At 36.5% G+C, this 17300-nt stretch overlaps 2 protein-coding genes across 3 annotated transcripts in view; one reads left to right on the forward strand and one right to left on the reverse strand.

Moving 5' to 3' along the window:
* Positions 1-229: 229 nt before the first annotated feature.
* On the reverse strand, positions 230-4714 carry LOC143897757 (ras-related protein Rab-39B-like). The gene is made up of 3 exons (XM_077406679.1): positions 4158-4714; positions 2828-2937; positions 230-2694 (listed from the first exon to the last, which is right to left on the reverse strand). Exons 1-3 carry the CDS (start codon positions 4263-4265, stop codon positions 2256-2258), a joined length of 657 nt encoding a protein of 218 aa, XP_077262805.1. The 5' UTR covers positions 4266-4714; the 3' UTR covers positions 230-2255.
* A 4249-nt stretch (positions 4715-8963) lies between these two features.
* LOC143896172 (uncharacterized) overlaps positions 8964-17300 on the forward strand; it is a 31136-nt gene continuing 22799 nt past the window's right edge. The window contains exon 1 of one of the 2 annotated variants that reach the window (XM_077403818.1): positions 8964-9366. The gene's annotated coding sequence lies outside the window, so the exon portion shown is untranslated. The remainder of the gene's footprint in view (positions 9367-17300) is intronic. The other variant, XM_077403813.1, reaches the window with a different exon arrangement.

Raw genomic sequence — 17300 nt, forward strand, 5'->3', positions numbered from 1 at the left:
AATGCACAAAATAAATCTTTAGAATACAATAAAGTAATATATGAAGAGAGAAAGTGAAAGAATAGTTTAGTTTTTATTTTTTATAAAGTTTAACTTTCTATTGACATCATGTATAAAATACAGTCATGTGACTTCTCTTAGGAAAGTTTACATAATTGCTTTTTTCTTTATGTTCAGAGATAAGGATACCTATTGTCTAATATACAAAAGAAAGAAATTTTTTTGATACTTCCATGCGATTGTATTAATTATTTTATTAACAATGTTGCAAGCTTTTCTCCGCAATTTCATGTACTTATAAAACCATCTACAATTTTTTATTCGTTATACCACAGCTGATGAGTATAAAACGTAACAAAGAAAGATATTTGTGTAATTTAATTTCTTACTACTTACAGACTGTGAAAATTTACCTAAAATATTATACATTGTGTATATATTGTATTAACATTAAATCTAAAGATATACTTCTGTGTATATATAACATTTTCGAATTAAACAAATTATACATTTGTTATTATAATTTTTTATATAGATTGTACTTTAAAAGTTTAAAAATTATTTCATATTTATGAAACTTACAGAGTATAAAGTATTCCAGATAAAAGAAAATGTATTCAAAATAGCATATCAGTTTATAAAAAATCCCACCTGCACACACATATATATATATATATATATATATATATTTTCCACACACACACACACACACACAAAATCTAAAATATATAATATATATTATACATACATGGGGTATATATATTATGTCCTATACTTTGGTTATGTTTAAATTGTTTATATAATATATAAAGAGCAAGCGAGATTTTACAATACCACAATAACATCAACAATGCGCATACTACGTATATTACAAGTGTATTCAAATTTTCACAAACTCTGATGATAAGAACTCATCAAATTGTGAAGAAATGGTAGAAAACGTGTTTCTGCTCTTGTTTTGTACATGTACAATTTTATGTTTTATCGTCTAGTACCAGTTTTACCAGTCCTACTCCACCCAAGATAATGCTTTGTATTATAAATAAAAATCTCACGGCCATGTAGAAATAAATTTTTATTATCTCACAGAAAAAATTAATTCAACAGCAGCACAGCCGTTTTTTTATTGAACAATATTATTGATTTGTTGGACAAAATAAATCCCAATTGTGAATGTATTTCATGGATTTAAAATGCTTTATACAATGTTGCATGTATCTTGTTTTTATATATATATATTTTTTTTTAACAGAAACAATCCTAATTCCACGCTTACATATGTTGCAACGTTATATTACTAATGTATCAGATGACCAATAAAATTCATAATATTTACAGAGTTGGCATAATCCTGCAAATGTCGAAATTCAATGTGCCTACGAGAAAATATTAGATGCAATTAATTAAAGATGCGATTGTTTTGGCAAATTGGGAATTATTTGTAATTCAAAAATGTTTTTTATGTATGTCGCTAAAAGCCATAAATGTGATTATATATAGGCAATGATATAATTTATAAATTACTTCAGACTTTGCTAAAATTGGTTAGGCAACAGGCGCTATCCTATTCGTGTTCTCGCATATACATATACGCATGATAATTGTCAGAAGTACTTTCAAACTAGACGAAGGAAAAGGCTACTCCCCAATTATTATCACTTTAAGATGTTTAACTTTAGGGTATAAACTTGGCACAACAGTTTCAAATAATGGACGAGATACGCGCATATTTAGAGGGCATGAAATGTGTGCCTACATAAGTGTTTTTTTAATTTACAGTCTGTAGAGGATCAATGTTTTTAGGATACTTATATTTAGAATTTTAGAGAAAAGTCTGTCCATTCTCTCTCTATTATTGTATAATCATCACTCTAGAAAATTACATGAATTTTATTAGCCACCTGATGTTTATGCAAGCTATATACACAAACGTCTACCCCAGATGTGTAACCATAATTTTCAATAAAATTGTTAGTCTTTCCCTTAAAACAAGAATGCAGTAGGAAGTTATTCGTCACATAAGTAAAAAAGATTGTCTGTGTGTGTGTGTGTGTACAATGTACAGTAAATTAATGTAATAAATAACTTTATAGCCTGAATAACACGTAATACATAAGGGAGTATAAGTATATATTACAATATGCTTATATATGCACGTTGATAAAATTATATATGTAATATATTCTCCTGAAATATATAACTATTCCATCTGCATTCTTAAATCTTCTTTGACATTTTAAAAATAAATCAACGACCTAACAACACGAACTTTTCGCCGGTTCCGCTTCGACTAGATTAAAATCTAACCCACCAGGCCTAGCAAATCCAGTTTTAATGCCGTCCCAGCCATCTTCTACCTTGTATTCGCCGGTTTGTATCCTGTTATAAACTTCCTGCGTAACCGTTCGAAATGCTTCTTCAACATTTACACCGGTCTTCGCACTGGTTTCAATATGGTGTACACCGTGTTCGTCGGCAAACGCTCTGGCTTCCTCCTTCGAGACCTCCCGTCTGCCACCATTAGTTACTAGATCCAATTTACAGCCCACCAGAGCAAATACCGGGCGATGAGGCTCGATATGTCTGCGAGCCTCCATCATCCATTGGGGAATATGCTCGAAGCTTGCTCTATTACAAACGTCGTACACAAGGAGCGCGCCTACGGAATTTCTGTAGTAAGACTTCGTAATTGACCTGTGAACCAAGAAAAAGACTCGATAACAAAGTGATCTCGTAAGAATCAACAAAGAAAAAAATTATAATGCAGAATGCACAGCGAATAATTATAAATTTTTGCAAAAATATATGTTTCAACATGTTTACATACCTAAATCTCTCTTGACCAGCTGTATCCCATAATTGTAACTTTATCCTTGTACCATCTTTAACTTCTATTAAGCGTGCAAAAAAATCCACACCAACGGTTGGATCTGAAAGCTGAAATTGTACACATTATTAAAAAAAACAAGGAAATCTTTTCTATCTTTTCACGTTACCTTCCTAATCGAGAAACTATCATCAGAACGTATTGATAAGAGTCATTCTATTTTATTATCTATTTTTTTTTTCATAAAGATAAAGCTTTCTAATCTCAGAAAAGATCATAATATCAAATTTATCGACAATCAACCTTAAATATTGGATTTTGTTACCGTATCAATTTTAAACATTTTATTGCAATATTGGATTTGTTTCTTGCAGCCCAACTTTTGTCTTTTTTTCTTCTCTAACGTTTAAATATAACAGTGCAAAGAACAGATATATCGTCATTGCAATTATGTAAAGTATAACAACTCGATCGAGTTGAACGATAATATTTTAATATAACAGATCGATAGCTATCCGAATAATTTATAGATCAATTAGCGGCGATGTGTAACTGAAAGGTATATAGATACAGAAAATGACTTAGGGCAAACTCTGATTAATTTAATCAACAACTAATTTAATAATTTAATCAACAAAATTGCTTGCAGCAGGATTTACCCCACAATGTCCCTGATTTCATCATTCTTCCCACGTGTCAAGCAACGAAAAGTTCAACGCGTGCGTTCGTATTAATAAAATAATACAAGCGTTACCCAATAAGTTAATCGGAGTTTGGTCGAGGTCAATCTTTATCTATCCAATCCTAGAGAAGAGGACAAAGAGAGAGAGAGAGAGAGAGAGAGAGAGAGAGAGAGAGAGAGAGAGAGAGAGAGAGAGAGAGAGAGAGAGAGAGAGAGAGTGTTACGTAGATCGCTAAATATACATCCTGATATACGTCGGAGCTGCCCGGACGTGTGAAACCTCGCCTAACCTAATTAAATCGCCGAGCCTTCCGAGCCTTCGTGGAGACGACATTCGGAGTGGTCCAGCGAGAGCCAGCGAGAGCCAGCGAGAGCGCTCGGCGCGAAACTCGGTGGACCTTGGGGTCGGATCGTTCATCGTTCGGCCGCGAGTGCGTCGCGTGAAATCGCGACGTTCGCGCGTGACGAGACTGGACGGGAGTGACGGGACAGGGCGACAGGGTGTAAACAGGGGAAAGATATTGCGCGGCGCGGGCAATCGGGCAATTCCCAGCCAGCGCGCGGGCGGCGCGGGACACCGTCGCGTCGTCCGAGAGGACGGCTCTGGGCTATATAGGCTATAGGCCTCGTATCAATGTACGTACGTACCTCCGCGAACTTGCCGTCGGTGAAGTACTTGAGGAGGGAGCTCTTGCCGACCGTGCTGTCGCCGATCAGGATCAGCCGGAACTGGTAGTCGAAGATGGGCTCTACCATCTTGGCGGTGTCGCGCCGACGAACAATACACGCCTGTCACGCACGACGGCCACGATGTCGATATAATCGGCCGCGCGCGTAATCAGCAGCGTGTCGAGTCGCGTGTCGTCCCTCAGCAAACCTCGCACATCTCTCTCGGTCACTACCTCGGCCACCTCGGCGTGCCTCGTCGTGAGCGCGCACAGAGTAGCAGCGTAGCAGCGCACAGCTGACCCCGTGGCATCAATCATCGGAGCCAACTCCGACGAGCCACGACGAGCGTCACGAGCGATCACCGTGCGTGTGCGCGCGGCTTTATACCAAGGCTCCAAGCTCCAAGCTCCAAGCTCCAATCTCCAATGCTCCAAAGGCTCACCTTCGCCCCCGCGGGACCACTATACCTCGGCGCTCCGCTCCGCTCGACACTCCGCTCGACGCTCGACGCTCGACCGCGCGCGCGCTACTGCGCACAAATCCGTTCCGTGACCGTCCCGTCCGTATCCGTCGCGCGACGCGCCCCGGCCCGGCGCCCCTCGGCGACGACGACGACGACGACGCACGACCATCACGACGCGCCCGTTCAAAAGTTCACTCTCGCGGTTTCGCGCCTGATGTTTACACTTCGTCAACCCTCCCGCCCCGTTCTATTGTCCTACTTGCGATGCTTGCGTACGCGAATTCGAGTCTAGAAAGTATAATAGGTATATAAGGAAATACTCTTTACTGCGATCTCATATACGGCGCATTTGAATATATATGTATCATTACCTAGCTTTTCTTTTTAATTTTAATTTCTTCCTCTTTTCCTCGAATTTTTCCATCGGATTTCTAATCATCGACGTCACAACGCTACGATTTAATTTAAAAATTTTTTTAAAGATTTTCAGTGTACATCTGTATTCTTTTTTTCTTCATCTTCCATCATCTTTATTTTGTTTTTTCTTTTTTTTCGAAAATTTATTAAATGTAGTAAGCACATTTACGTATGAGACTAGACAAGATCAATGGACAAATAATTTATAGCTTAATATTAATTAAAAAAAAACTTAAGAAGATATTCAATAGAGGAAAAAGTTATTCTTGAGCACACAATTTGATCGTGCAAAAGAAGACCTTTCGTTGTTAAATTTCTTACAAGTCCGAAATAAACGGCCGATGTTTTGAATTTCACATTGACAAATAATTGATATTTTGTGCTTTCCATATTTAATAATGCAAATCGAGTCCTAATCGTTTATTCTGCTTTCCATTTGATTTGCGTCATCGTGCGACGATGACTCAAGTCGACCCTGACTAATTCTGCCTGAAAGATAAAGGAGAGGGGAGAAATAGTCCGAAAAAGAAATAATATAGAATCCCGATGATATGAATAATATTGTTGCGTCACCATTGTGTCGTTGGTACTGCCGTTTGCTTTTGTTACCGATAAATCAAAATCCAATACATCATAAACAAATTTTCATTAATTTGTTAAAGAAATTTCTATTTATTAAATTATACGTATACAAATTTGTACGTATAAATAACTTGGTTTAACTTAACGAAAACAAATATTGAATGTCTCTCATTTGAGTGTATTTGTAGAACGTATTTAAAGAAAGCAATGAAAATTAGAAGTCAATTTAACTTATTTTTTTATCTTATTCATATCGGCAAATTGTGCTTTTATTACGCAAATAAATTAATTTTTAACTTACTCGGGATATATCGCGTGCATGCGGTAAGTAAATGTCTTCCATTCATCGTATTGGAGTTATCGACTTGAGCTAACTCGAGTCGACACACACGAGTGCGTCGCTAAAATAAAAGTCATGCAAATGGAAAGCGACCCATCATCATGACGCTCGCTACGAATTTATTGGCTTATTTAGCGTTAGAAGATGTGCGCGATATCTTCTACATTATTGAACAATTGTAGAGATTATGAAAAATAACGATGCTTTTGGAAGAAGATTAAAATGTGAACTAAAAAAATGTTAATAAGAGGATTCGCAGATTTTGGAGTCCGTTTCCTCTCTTTTCTCAAAGCTCGAATCTGATCGAATGTTTTATTTTAAATGCGGGAAAGTGCAAGAAAGCGTGGCTAAAACAAACAGATTTGCCTTATCTTTCGAACTTTCTCTCCCCGCTTTCTTTCTCTCTTCCGTTTCCCCCTTGCATCGTAACGACTTATGTATATGTATGTACATATTAAGAGCGTTTTTTTGCGTTCTTTTGTAATTTTTCTCTTACACTATTCCAGTTTATAAGCAGCATATCGATTTCATTTTGAATACAGAAGGTATAACGCATATAGCTAAAGACCTATTGTTGATATTTTATTGACGCAGTCTAGGCGCTCCGAAATTTGCTGACAGCACTGAAAATCTAAAGATACGTAACGTGAATTATTTCTATTACTGGTGAGTACTCTCTCTATTTCGGAATATGCACCCTTAAATTATCAATAAGTAGAACAGCATATTGGCAAAATACGACTACATGCGCGATGCAAGAATATCTCGCACTCTAGAATGTTTTTATCCATTTTTTATTTAATATGTATACCTTTTTTTTTATATATAACGAAAAAAGCATTTTTAAATATATGTAACTTTTATTATATCTGAATGATAAACGTTGTAAATAATCCCATCGCGAAAGAATGATTTTTATTATTTCATTTAACCGAGATTTTATCGTGGGTTATTTTGGCGTGTATATACTATTTACACTCTCGTGCTATGAATATGACGTTCTACTTTATACGTGCTAGTTGAATCGGCGCGACGGTTGTTAAACGCCTCGTATAACGCGGTATTAATTTTTCAACGCCTCACACCAGTCACACCAGCGGTGAGCTTTCGCGAAGACAACTTATAACACGGTTTAACTTATAATACTAGATCGCCATTGAAAAAACGTATGCCGCTGGTGTTAACCTCGGCACGTTAATCTCTCAGACTGGAAAATACTTTTTCTTTAAAAGTATTTTTATTTCATAGAAAAGGAAGGCACAGAACACAATTGTTACAAACTAAAAAAGCGATTCGTTTTGCAATTTGAAAGTGTATTTTTATAGTTTTTTTTTACTATCTCCGTAAAAAAAAAAGCGTAAAGTTGTTTCTCGTTGGTTTATAAATAATATTTTGTCTTCCTTTCCTTTGAGTGAAATAAGGATTTCTGAAGAAACCCAGTTTGAAAAGTTTATTGAAGACAAACGGTGGAGATACTTTTGAAGAAACATTAGTCGCTAACCAGAAAGTTAAAAGTCATTTGAATAAGATATCTGCTGATTCTAGCGAGGACGCTATCAATGGATCAGTTTGTTTTGTATGCTGCGCTATTTTTATTTTGTCATTGCAATTTGAAATTAATTTTTTGCTTTATTACGCAGACGGCGTCGCGTCATTGTGCGTCATTGTACACTAACATTATGTTACTTTTACATTATGATTCAGCATGCACGTTCACAATGTAAATTCAATTCAGAAATATCTATACCGAATATCTAAATTTATTTTTTTGCCTTTTAATTCTTACATTGCAGAGAATTTATTCTTATGGTGAGGAGCGTAATTCATTTAATGTTTGGTGAAGCTATTATTACCGGAATATCTTTCAGAAGTTTTTTAGGAATATTATACGAGGCGATATTACAATATGAATTGCATTAACCTTTATTGTTGTCATACCTAACTTTAATGTCATCTTTATTGTCATTTAGCAAATATTCTTAAAAACTATCAAAGAGTTAAAAAAATTGCAGGAGCTTGACATCAGGAGTAAAAATTTAGAGTAAAAAGTTATAAAAAGTTGTAAATTAAATAGGAGTACGAATTCTTTTATTATGTATGTCTATTAAGTACATTTAACAATATCTTGGTATTAAAAAATTAAATTTTATAATAAATATTAATATCACTGCGTTAATTTTTTAGAATAGCATTTTTTGAACTGTATAACAATAACTTATTGAGAACGGTTTATTCGATTAACTTTATATTTAACACAAATGTTTATCATAATTGTTTGCGTCGGTTCACGGAAGTTTTTCGCAAATTTCAAAATCATTATTTATTTAATTATTTATTTATTTATTTTACAAGCTCGTATACACATAATTTCCATTTTGCGAAATATTTGTTGTTTTTTTTCCAAATCCGCTTGGTAAACCGATAACTTATAACTCTAATGAATAAAAAAATGTAATAATTATACTGATTTCAGATCACTCTTGTTAAAGCTAGGATGATTACCGTTGAAATATGATTATTTTTTAAAATAGAATTGAATTAACATTAGGACACGCCGATGTTAATAAAATCAAATTGTTTTACACTAAGATAATATTAAATGTAATTAATATAGATATACATGGCATAATGTGTGGAAAGTTCACACCTCTATTATTAACTTATAACTTTTTACAATTTACTCCCCACATTTTGCTTAATTTTTACTTTTGTTTGAGTTCCGTAACTCCTTATGAAAGGGAAAGCAGATAAGAGTATGTATAGAATCGCAGGACTTTCCGTACAAGGTCTTCGTCGACAGTAGGTATATCCAGGTATATCGACGCCGGTAGCCGGGTCGCGATGTACGGCGAGAACTTCGTTTGCGCGCCGTTGCCGGGCGAATGGCGGCGGCGCGTGAACGGCGAGCGCGCGATTGGCCGGCCGGTGCGTCGGCCGACGCTCCGGATTGGCTGCCGCGGCCTTGTGTACGTGACGACCGAGCGCGCGGCGTCCGGGGTGAAGTGAGCCGCGACGCGGCCGTGCCTGGCCGCGCCGAGCCGGAGCCGAAGTGAACCGCCGCGACCATTCGTACGCAACACGCGTCACGCGACGAATGTCGGTTGCGCGGCGGGCGACGCGCGTCGGTTTATTCTTCTCACGCGAGTGCGAAACGTTCTATATTCGCCGGTCGCAGAAAACGACCGTCTCCCGCGATCAAACGCGCGCGTGCAAACGCACGCCTCGTCAAAATGTGATCGGATGATTCTCCTGCATCTTTTTTTTCTCGAGACTCGTATCGTTTCTCTCTTCCTCGCGGAGGCGGAGCGAAGGAGCGCCGGCGAGTTTCGCGCTTCACGAGGACTCGCGGCTGATGGCGAACATGACACTTCCGTGAGGAGCCGAAGGTAATTTACAGTGTATTGTATTTATTACAAAAAACATATGCTTCCGAAATAGTCACTTAAATTTCTCCCATCACCTGAAAAGAAGTAAAAGAATTCGAGATCTCACTTCGCGGCATCGCCATTTTTTTCTCTGAATCTTCAAATCCATTTTCTCTCTCTTTCTCTCTCTCTCTCTCTCTCTCTCTCTCTCTCTGTCAATTTTTCTCTTTTCTTTAATTCTCACGACCAAGGCTGTCCACTAGTCACCTCTGTTTCACCTCACATTCACGCGCGGCGTTTAGCGGCGTCGCTTAGGCACCTTAGAAAGGCACGCAGGAACGCTCGAAACCGTTACGAGCGATCTCTGATTTTAAACGTGTGCATGGAATTCCGGTCCATATAGAAATAAATTCCTGCGGGAGAATTGATCGGGGTAGATCGGTCGTTAAACGAAACGGTTCTCGTTCTAGCATGAGGACATCGACGGAACCTGCATATGCCCCGAGATGTGTGATTTCATTATTATTTAAAATACAGAGATTCTCTTTCTCTCTCACTCTCCTCTGTCTTGTCAAGCGCGACGGTTCAAATCTCCGCGCGCGGCGATGCGCGCGATTCGAGTTTTGCCCGCGGTGAATCTGCACGCATTCTTTGCGCGTTCGTTAATGAACTCGCGCTATTCTGCAAGTCGAATCACATATGAAGTTATTCAATGATAAAAACATAATATACATTTTCACCCACAAAATACAAAAATATTAACGTTATAGCGATTTTAGCACAATATGAATATTTTATCGGTCAAACTACTCACAAATTACGTTTAGACAACTTCGTATAAGCAATTTTTATAGCGGTCTTTATAACAATATTTATAGTGTTCTACTTTTTTTATTGTTTTATTATTCAAGCCGCGCTCTGCGTTTCGTTTTGAGCGCGCGGTGAAAGTGCATATAGAATCCTCGATTAACTTTGAAGTCGATATTAGCGACTAAAAGTGCCGTTCGATTGCAGAATACGAGACTTTTGACGAATCTGTTCTCGGAAGCGTACGCGTAATTGTGTTGCGTCAATTATCTATCTATTAGCGCGAGGTCGATTATTTTACTCGGAACTTGACGCAACACAAGATTTGGGACAGGATGTACATCCAAAGCTTGCTATAAAAATGATCTTAATTGATTATGGAATTTTATTCATAATTTTAAATGCGACTGTAATACAGAAAACTTTTGAAAAATCAGAACAAAATTTATATATGAAATACAATATATAATTATATGTAATTATATTATTTATATACATTTATATTATGTTTTATATTTATATTAATTGTGTACTAATGTAATTATACATAACATTTTAATTAGATATCAAATACACAACTTGTAAATTTTGTGTTAAATTCTGGCAGTTTATTACAGATTGTCTAAAATGTATCCAAGCTGATATGTCCTAATTCTGCAATTTTTTGTGGTTGATTGTGTAACCTATATGATTATTAAATTTGTGAATTAATCCACAGTTTTAATTAACATTTTTACCGCGTTTAAATTCTCACGATGTTGCTATATACAGAAGAGCTAATAATTCTTAAACACCGTGCTTTAAAATAATAGATATATTATTCGAGGATATTTTCAATTTTTAAAAAAGAGAATATACTTCAGATTTTTTTCTACGCATACTATTTATATTGGAATAATCGGAAAATGATTATAATACATTTATCTGAAAATATTGCGGTATCTCTCAATAAACTCGGTTCGGCAATCTGCAACGTGCAAAATTTTTGAGTGAATGGAACACAAAGCGTAAACAACAAAGCTAAAGAAGAGCCAGTCAATACCTGCGCTCGAAACAATTTTTTCATTTACACGATAGTCCTGTCGGTTAGTTAACTGCGTACATTTCTCAAAGAAAATATTGTGTGAATAAAACTAGGTCAACTCTTTTTTAGCGAAACTGAATAAATGCGATATTTCTATGAGAGAGAGAGAAAAAGTCAACTGTTTCTCGAAAAAAGATTAACGCAGAAAACAAAAACGACTGGATTAGAAGAAAAAATATATATAAATGCATATTCGCGGCGGGCTGAATTATTATTATAATCTTATTTGCGTCGCGCGGATTCGTCTTGCTTTCTTCATTCCTCAAAAAATGACAATTTTTCATAATATCTGTATGTAAAAAGCGTTAAATTGCCATAGCTTCCTGAGGAAGAGTGCTTTTTGGCGGAGCCGTGTGCCTTCGGCAATTGCGACCACGGTCTCCACGGCCCACTGCATTGTCGCAATTCGTCGAGAAGCGGCGCGTTTTTCTCATCGTAACATTAATCTCACCGTGTTTCCGGGAGATAGCCTGGATCGCGGCCGCGTCGCGAGTACGTCGCTCTACCGTGCCTAGAACGGCGCGAGCTTTTTGCCCATCGACAGGGCCGGTTTGACCCTTTCGGTGCAACGGCTCTGTAATCGTTGGGAGCTAGGAAAATCGTGGATTTCTCCGCGAGATTCCATTCCGCACACCGGCCGTTAATATACATCATCGCGTTACCGGTGTCGGATTATCCATTAGGCGCATTAGACTTGCGTTTTGCGTTCGAACGGGCCTCGCAATGAATCGCGCGATTTGAAAATTGATATATACGAGAATGAAATCCGTGAGACGAAACTGCGAGTAGCGAGCGCAGTTAGCGAGTAAGTTTACACAGCTGTGATTTATATCATTTTCTGCTCTATGAGCAAATTTTTATCTATATAGATAACATATATCAATAAATCTGCATTCTGTAATTCACGACAATTACACTTCTGCCTCGTTAGATATCGAAATTGTTGAAACGTTATGTTATGTTATTGTTATGTCATAACAATAACAATATTATTATGTTGTTTCCATACAGATCGCCAAGCATTATTGAAATAGAGATATTTTTGCTTTAACAAGGCAACCGATCAGATCGAGGGATGTACGCGATACGCGAAACCAAGGCATTGACCCTAGTACGAAACCTACTTTATGTAACGCATACATACTATGCGTTTGTCCAATGGACTACTTTTTTCAAAGAGTATATCCCATCAGTATTAGAAATATATAGTTAGCTATTGCGTACCAGAGAAAGCTCTAGGAAGCAGCATTTTTTTTTAAATCAAACATTTCAGTATTTTATCGGACGATAAATTATCCGGGTATAACTTTAGTATTCAATTATATTGCGACGAAGATCTATCAGATCTCGCATTGTTGATCTTTGTTGGCAAGTGTGGAACTCTCTTCGTCGTCCTGGTGAAATTAATGATTGCGAAGTGCAAGAAAACCGAGAGCTCGCGAGGAGCTCAACAATGTTGCACTGTGTACGCGAAGTAATCTTAAGTTGATCGTCACACCGTGATGACAGATTACAAGAGACTTCTGTGGGCTCGAAAGTAAACGATAGAGAGTTCGATCCCTCCCTTTTGAATGCATATAAAATCTCTTTCACGTAAATAGTCGTTCGAATTTATTTTCGAAAGTTTTGGAATAATTATTTGGAGTAAATCTTTCGAATAAAGATTCGAATTGCTTTAAATATTATTAGAAAACTAAAAATTTTCGAAATTCTGTTGATAAATCTTGAGAATTTTGAATGTTTTAAAATGTTTTACAATAAAAATATTTTAAAACGTTTAAAATAAAATTGCTTGTATATACATATATAAAATAGAAAGTAAATTAAAATAATAATATAAATTATTATTTAATATTATAAAAGAAAACAGTATAATTTTGAAACATTGAAGACTTTAAAGAATTGTTTAATTTTAAATAATATTTGAAAGTATTCGAGATTTTCGTCACACATGTCCAAATTCGATATGGCATTATAGCTCATTATCTTCATATTGTATTTGGTAATTTGGCTAAATCTTTTTTTAACTCAATTCTACTAAAAATTGCATTGTACGTTAGTTTTCATTCAATAAGCTTGAAAATAATTGCTGCTCTCTTTACTTCAATATACATAAATATAATAAAGATCTATTTAAAAAAATTACAGCGCGCGCACAATTCATATATTTTTTATCTTATATTATACATTTTATATTGTTTTAGTTATATCTATATAAAAATTAGTAACACACAATGCGGGTATATATAAATATTTTATTTTATGTAGGTACACGTTGACGCGAGTAACAAGATACTCTAGAGCAGAGCCATAATAACATATTTAACGTATTTAACTTTACTTTGTAATCTCGATTGCCATAAACATTATTAGCTGATGCTCACGGTGATCTTAGAGTAACAGCTATAGATCGTTTCCATATAGTACCGTTGAACCGTTGTGAGTTCCTGTTGCACACGTGTTATTATTAGCATGCTACATACGTCTATTAGCACTAGGTCCTTCGGGTTGATTATACAGATAGTTTTCGTGTAAATTACAAACGGCATGTTGGTAATTATAAAACATACTATGTACTATGCTACCATCACATATTAGGTCATCAAACAACTTGTATCGAGCAATCGCTCCATTGTACAATTATGTCGTCAAGGCTGAAACTTCGTTCGAAGGCTTCTAAAGAACCTAGAACGCAAGATATCAATTAATTACAGAATATGAAAACCTCCATAACTTTGTTGTTTATATTACATTTTAATACAGTAGCAATTTTATACGGTAGAATATAATATAAGTTTCAAGAATTGAGAGTTTTTATAATAAAGAAAATTGTTTTGTTAATTCGAAAGTTGTCGAGGAACTGACAACGCGACTGACAATGCGTAGTTAGGAAATTTATATATGTATATCAGGAACAAGAAGTAAAGATATTTACGATGTAACGTGCAATATTTAACATTTTATTTATGATTAAAATATCTATTTTATGGACTTTATTGTGTTATTCGTAATAAAATACGCTTAATCTTAATATTAAAAATTATCGCGATATTCGTAAAGTTATGCAATTAAAACGATTGTTTGATTTATTTTATATTTTGGTTTATTTTTTATTAATCTCTAAGTTATTTTTCTATTCTTTAGAAACAATGATAAATATCTAGACGGGGTAATTAATGCATCTTAATTAATCGAGCAAGTTAGAAATTTGAGAAGATAATACTTTGTAAATATTAATGTTAACAATTTGCTCACTTACAATGATGAACTTATTACCTGTAACGATAAATTCATAATCGTTAATGTCTGTAAGTATGGTTTCTATATAATATTTAAGAAAAGATTTAATGGATTTCGTATAGAGTTATATAATACGTGTAATTATTTGTAATTTTACAGAATGCTTTAGTAACTGTGCTTGCGGTCTTTTATCTCATAAAAGCAGTGTATAGTCTTTTAATGCAATTGAAAGTTTCAACTTTAAGGCAACGAGTATAAAGTCTTGAGTAGCGTAATCGATATTACGACTGATGCGTATCATCTCTCTTACGTTATGTCCTCTGCTCATAGGAAAACTTGCTATAGAATGTAGTTATGATAGTTTACGTTCTACTTTGCCACGTCATTCGCGATGTAAATTATGAGCAGATAATCGCAGTGTAATACTACATTGCTGTTCTACATAATTACATATGTCCGATACGAATCCCTCGGAAAATATTACAAATCAACAGTGATCAATATTACAAATATTTTTCTGTAATATCAAGTTATGTCGATTTCTTTTTATTAAAATCTAAATTGAAATATTTTGCGACAAAGAAGAAAAAAACTTCTTCCTCATTCAGCGTTTAGATAATAAGGAAACGATTTATATTTGCCAAATAATCACGGTAAAATAGCATTACATTATTTTATTAAATTAATATAATGAATTTGGAACATTTTGTGCTTTTTAAATGTTGCAACGTTCTATATTACAAAGTTGCGCGCGAAAATTACGAGAGGCAAAAGCTTTATAAACTGCAATATGTGCAAAAAGTCCGGCAACAGCAATTTAACGCCCTTATATCAAACTGATATGAGAATATTACTCGGTTCGCGGGTTTCATCAGAGCCGTGTTAGGAACTTTTATTAATTTTCCTATAATTACGTTATTATAAACTAGAGTAATCAATTGTAATAAATTCATCATTGGCATCAGAGCGTACTCTGAGGAAATAATATAATACAGGAACAAGGCGCTGGGTGTATTCCGCGCTTCCACCGCGCCGTTTCGTTCACGGCGAACTTTTCCCGAATTTGGTCGACTGGCGCCTATTTATATCGCGCCCGTTAAATTGTCTGCGGTACCACGTCCACGGCGGGTCCGACTACTTCGGCCGGCCGAATCATCGAATTAAAAAGGGCACATCCTTGGCGGTTGCGGCAGAATCGATCTCGTCTCGTCGGCCTCAACTCGCCGAACTCGCGCTAATTGCCGGGATTACCAAATCCGCGCTTGGGGCGTACGATCGCGTACGATTGTGCGATGTATAACACATGCGATCGTTGTAAATCAACTTTGATTAACGTTAACGTTGCGAACTCGCCTGATATAGGTATCTATTGCAGTTGTTAATGTTGCGTTCTAAAAGGTTCTAAAAAAAAATAAAAAGTTTCTGTAATTAAACTTTGATATTAGAACGATAATATCTGCATTGAGAAAAAAGATCGTTTAGGTGACGCTCAAAAAAGAGGGACGCGCGGTTATCCTCTTTTAAATAAATATTAAATTATAATTGAACAAATTATAGACGAATTATTGCAACTAAAATACGCGTTTTTAATTGTTTCAGTGATTATGATTATTATAACAATTGTAACTAATTACGTTTCGGCGGATAACACATCTTACATTTATCGTCAAAACTGGATCAAACGTGAAAATCTTTGCGGATCCACTCGTTCGATGTTTTATATCTCGCTATATCGGAGAAGATACGCGTTTTGAATATACAAGTCAGAAACGATCGTACGACAGTTTTCAGGTGACACACACGTCGCGGAGATGGACACGTCCCGGTGGACGCGTGGGCGCCGTCGACGGTAAAGTGCAGGGCAATACGCGCGCCAGGTGTAAATAAAAACCGCCGTAAGCGCGGCCGAGCGTAACGACCGCCCGGTCCTTTCTTCCGTGCGGCATTGTCAGCTGGCCGGCACGTTTGTTTCGATCTCTTTGTGAGTCGACCGCGCTCGGCCGTGGTTACCTTTCCTTTCCCGTGCGAAGCCGGGATGCCCTTCTATTTGCATAAGAATTCCGCGCAAACGCGGCCCGCGACCCGCGGTAATGGAAAAACTCTCCTCGGATGAGAAGAGAGAAGAGACCGCGGGATCTTCCCGCTTTGCCCGGACGTGTCCTCGTTTTACGAGATACGTCCCGCAAACCTGCGAACCAAATGGAATCGGAGCGTATTGCTCCTTTCGTAATATAGCGCGTCGCGATCGAACAAGAAATGTGACAGTCGGAAGTTAAACACTGTTCGTTTTAAAACTTCGTTTTAACGCTTATTTTTAGACTGCGAAACGAAATGCCAAGGCGAAAATAAATAACAGCTGATACTTCTCGGTTTCGTGAAACGGGATGCCTCATCGTGTGTCAGATTCTTAGAAGACAAATCGATATCAATTTCGTGAAATAAACAGTGGAGAAAATTGATGAAATCATAAACTAATGTATACGCTAAGATTAATTAAAATTAAGAAATTTACAGATCAACTTTGGCCTCTGAGAGGCCACATGTTCTTCACACGATCGTATAAAGAAAAACTGCATTTACCGCTGGGGAGTTGACAAACGCAGATATTATGAAGTCTTTAGAGTAATTACTCTAAAGAATGCGTTGGAATGAAAATGAATGGTCTCTAGCTGGCTACCGGCTAAACGTTAAAATTAGTATCGAGTTCGATGCACCAAAACACGTTCCGCAACGTGCAACCGATAAGCCTGATATCGAAGCACGTTAACCGGATGCGCTTAAGGTACACAGACGTTGCGGGCATCTGTTTCCGTTTAAAACCCCC

Source organism: Temnothorax americanus, unplaced genomic scaffold (genome assembly GCF_048541705.1).
Source record: "Temnothorax americanus isolate GAGA-0224 unplaced genomic scaffold, ASM4854170v1 Scaffold1, whole genome shotgun sequence".
NCBI classification, from domain to species: domain Eukaryota; kingdom Metazoa; phylum Arthropoda; class Insecta; order Hymenoptera; family Formicidae; genus Temnothorax; species Temnothorax americanus.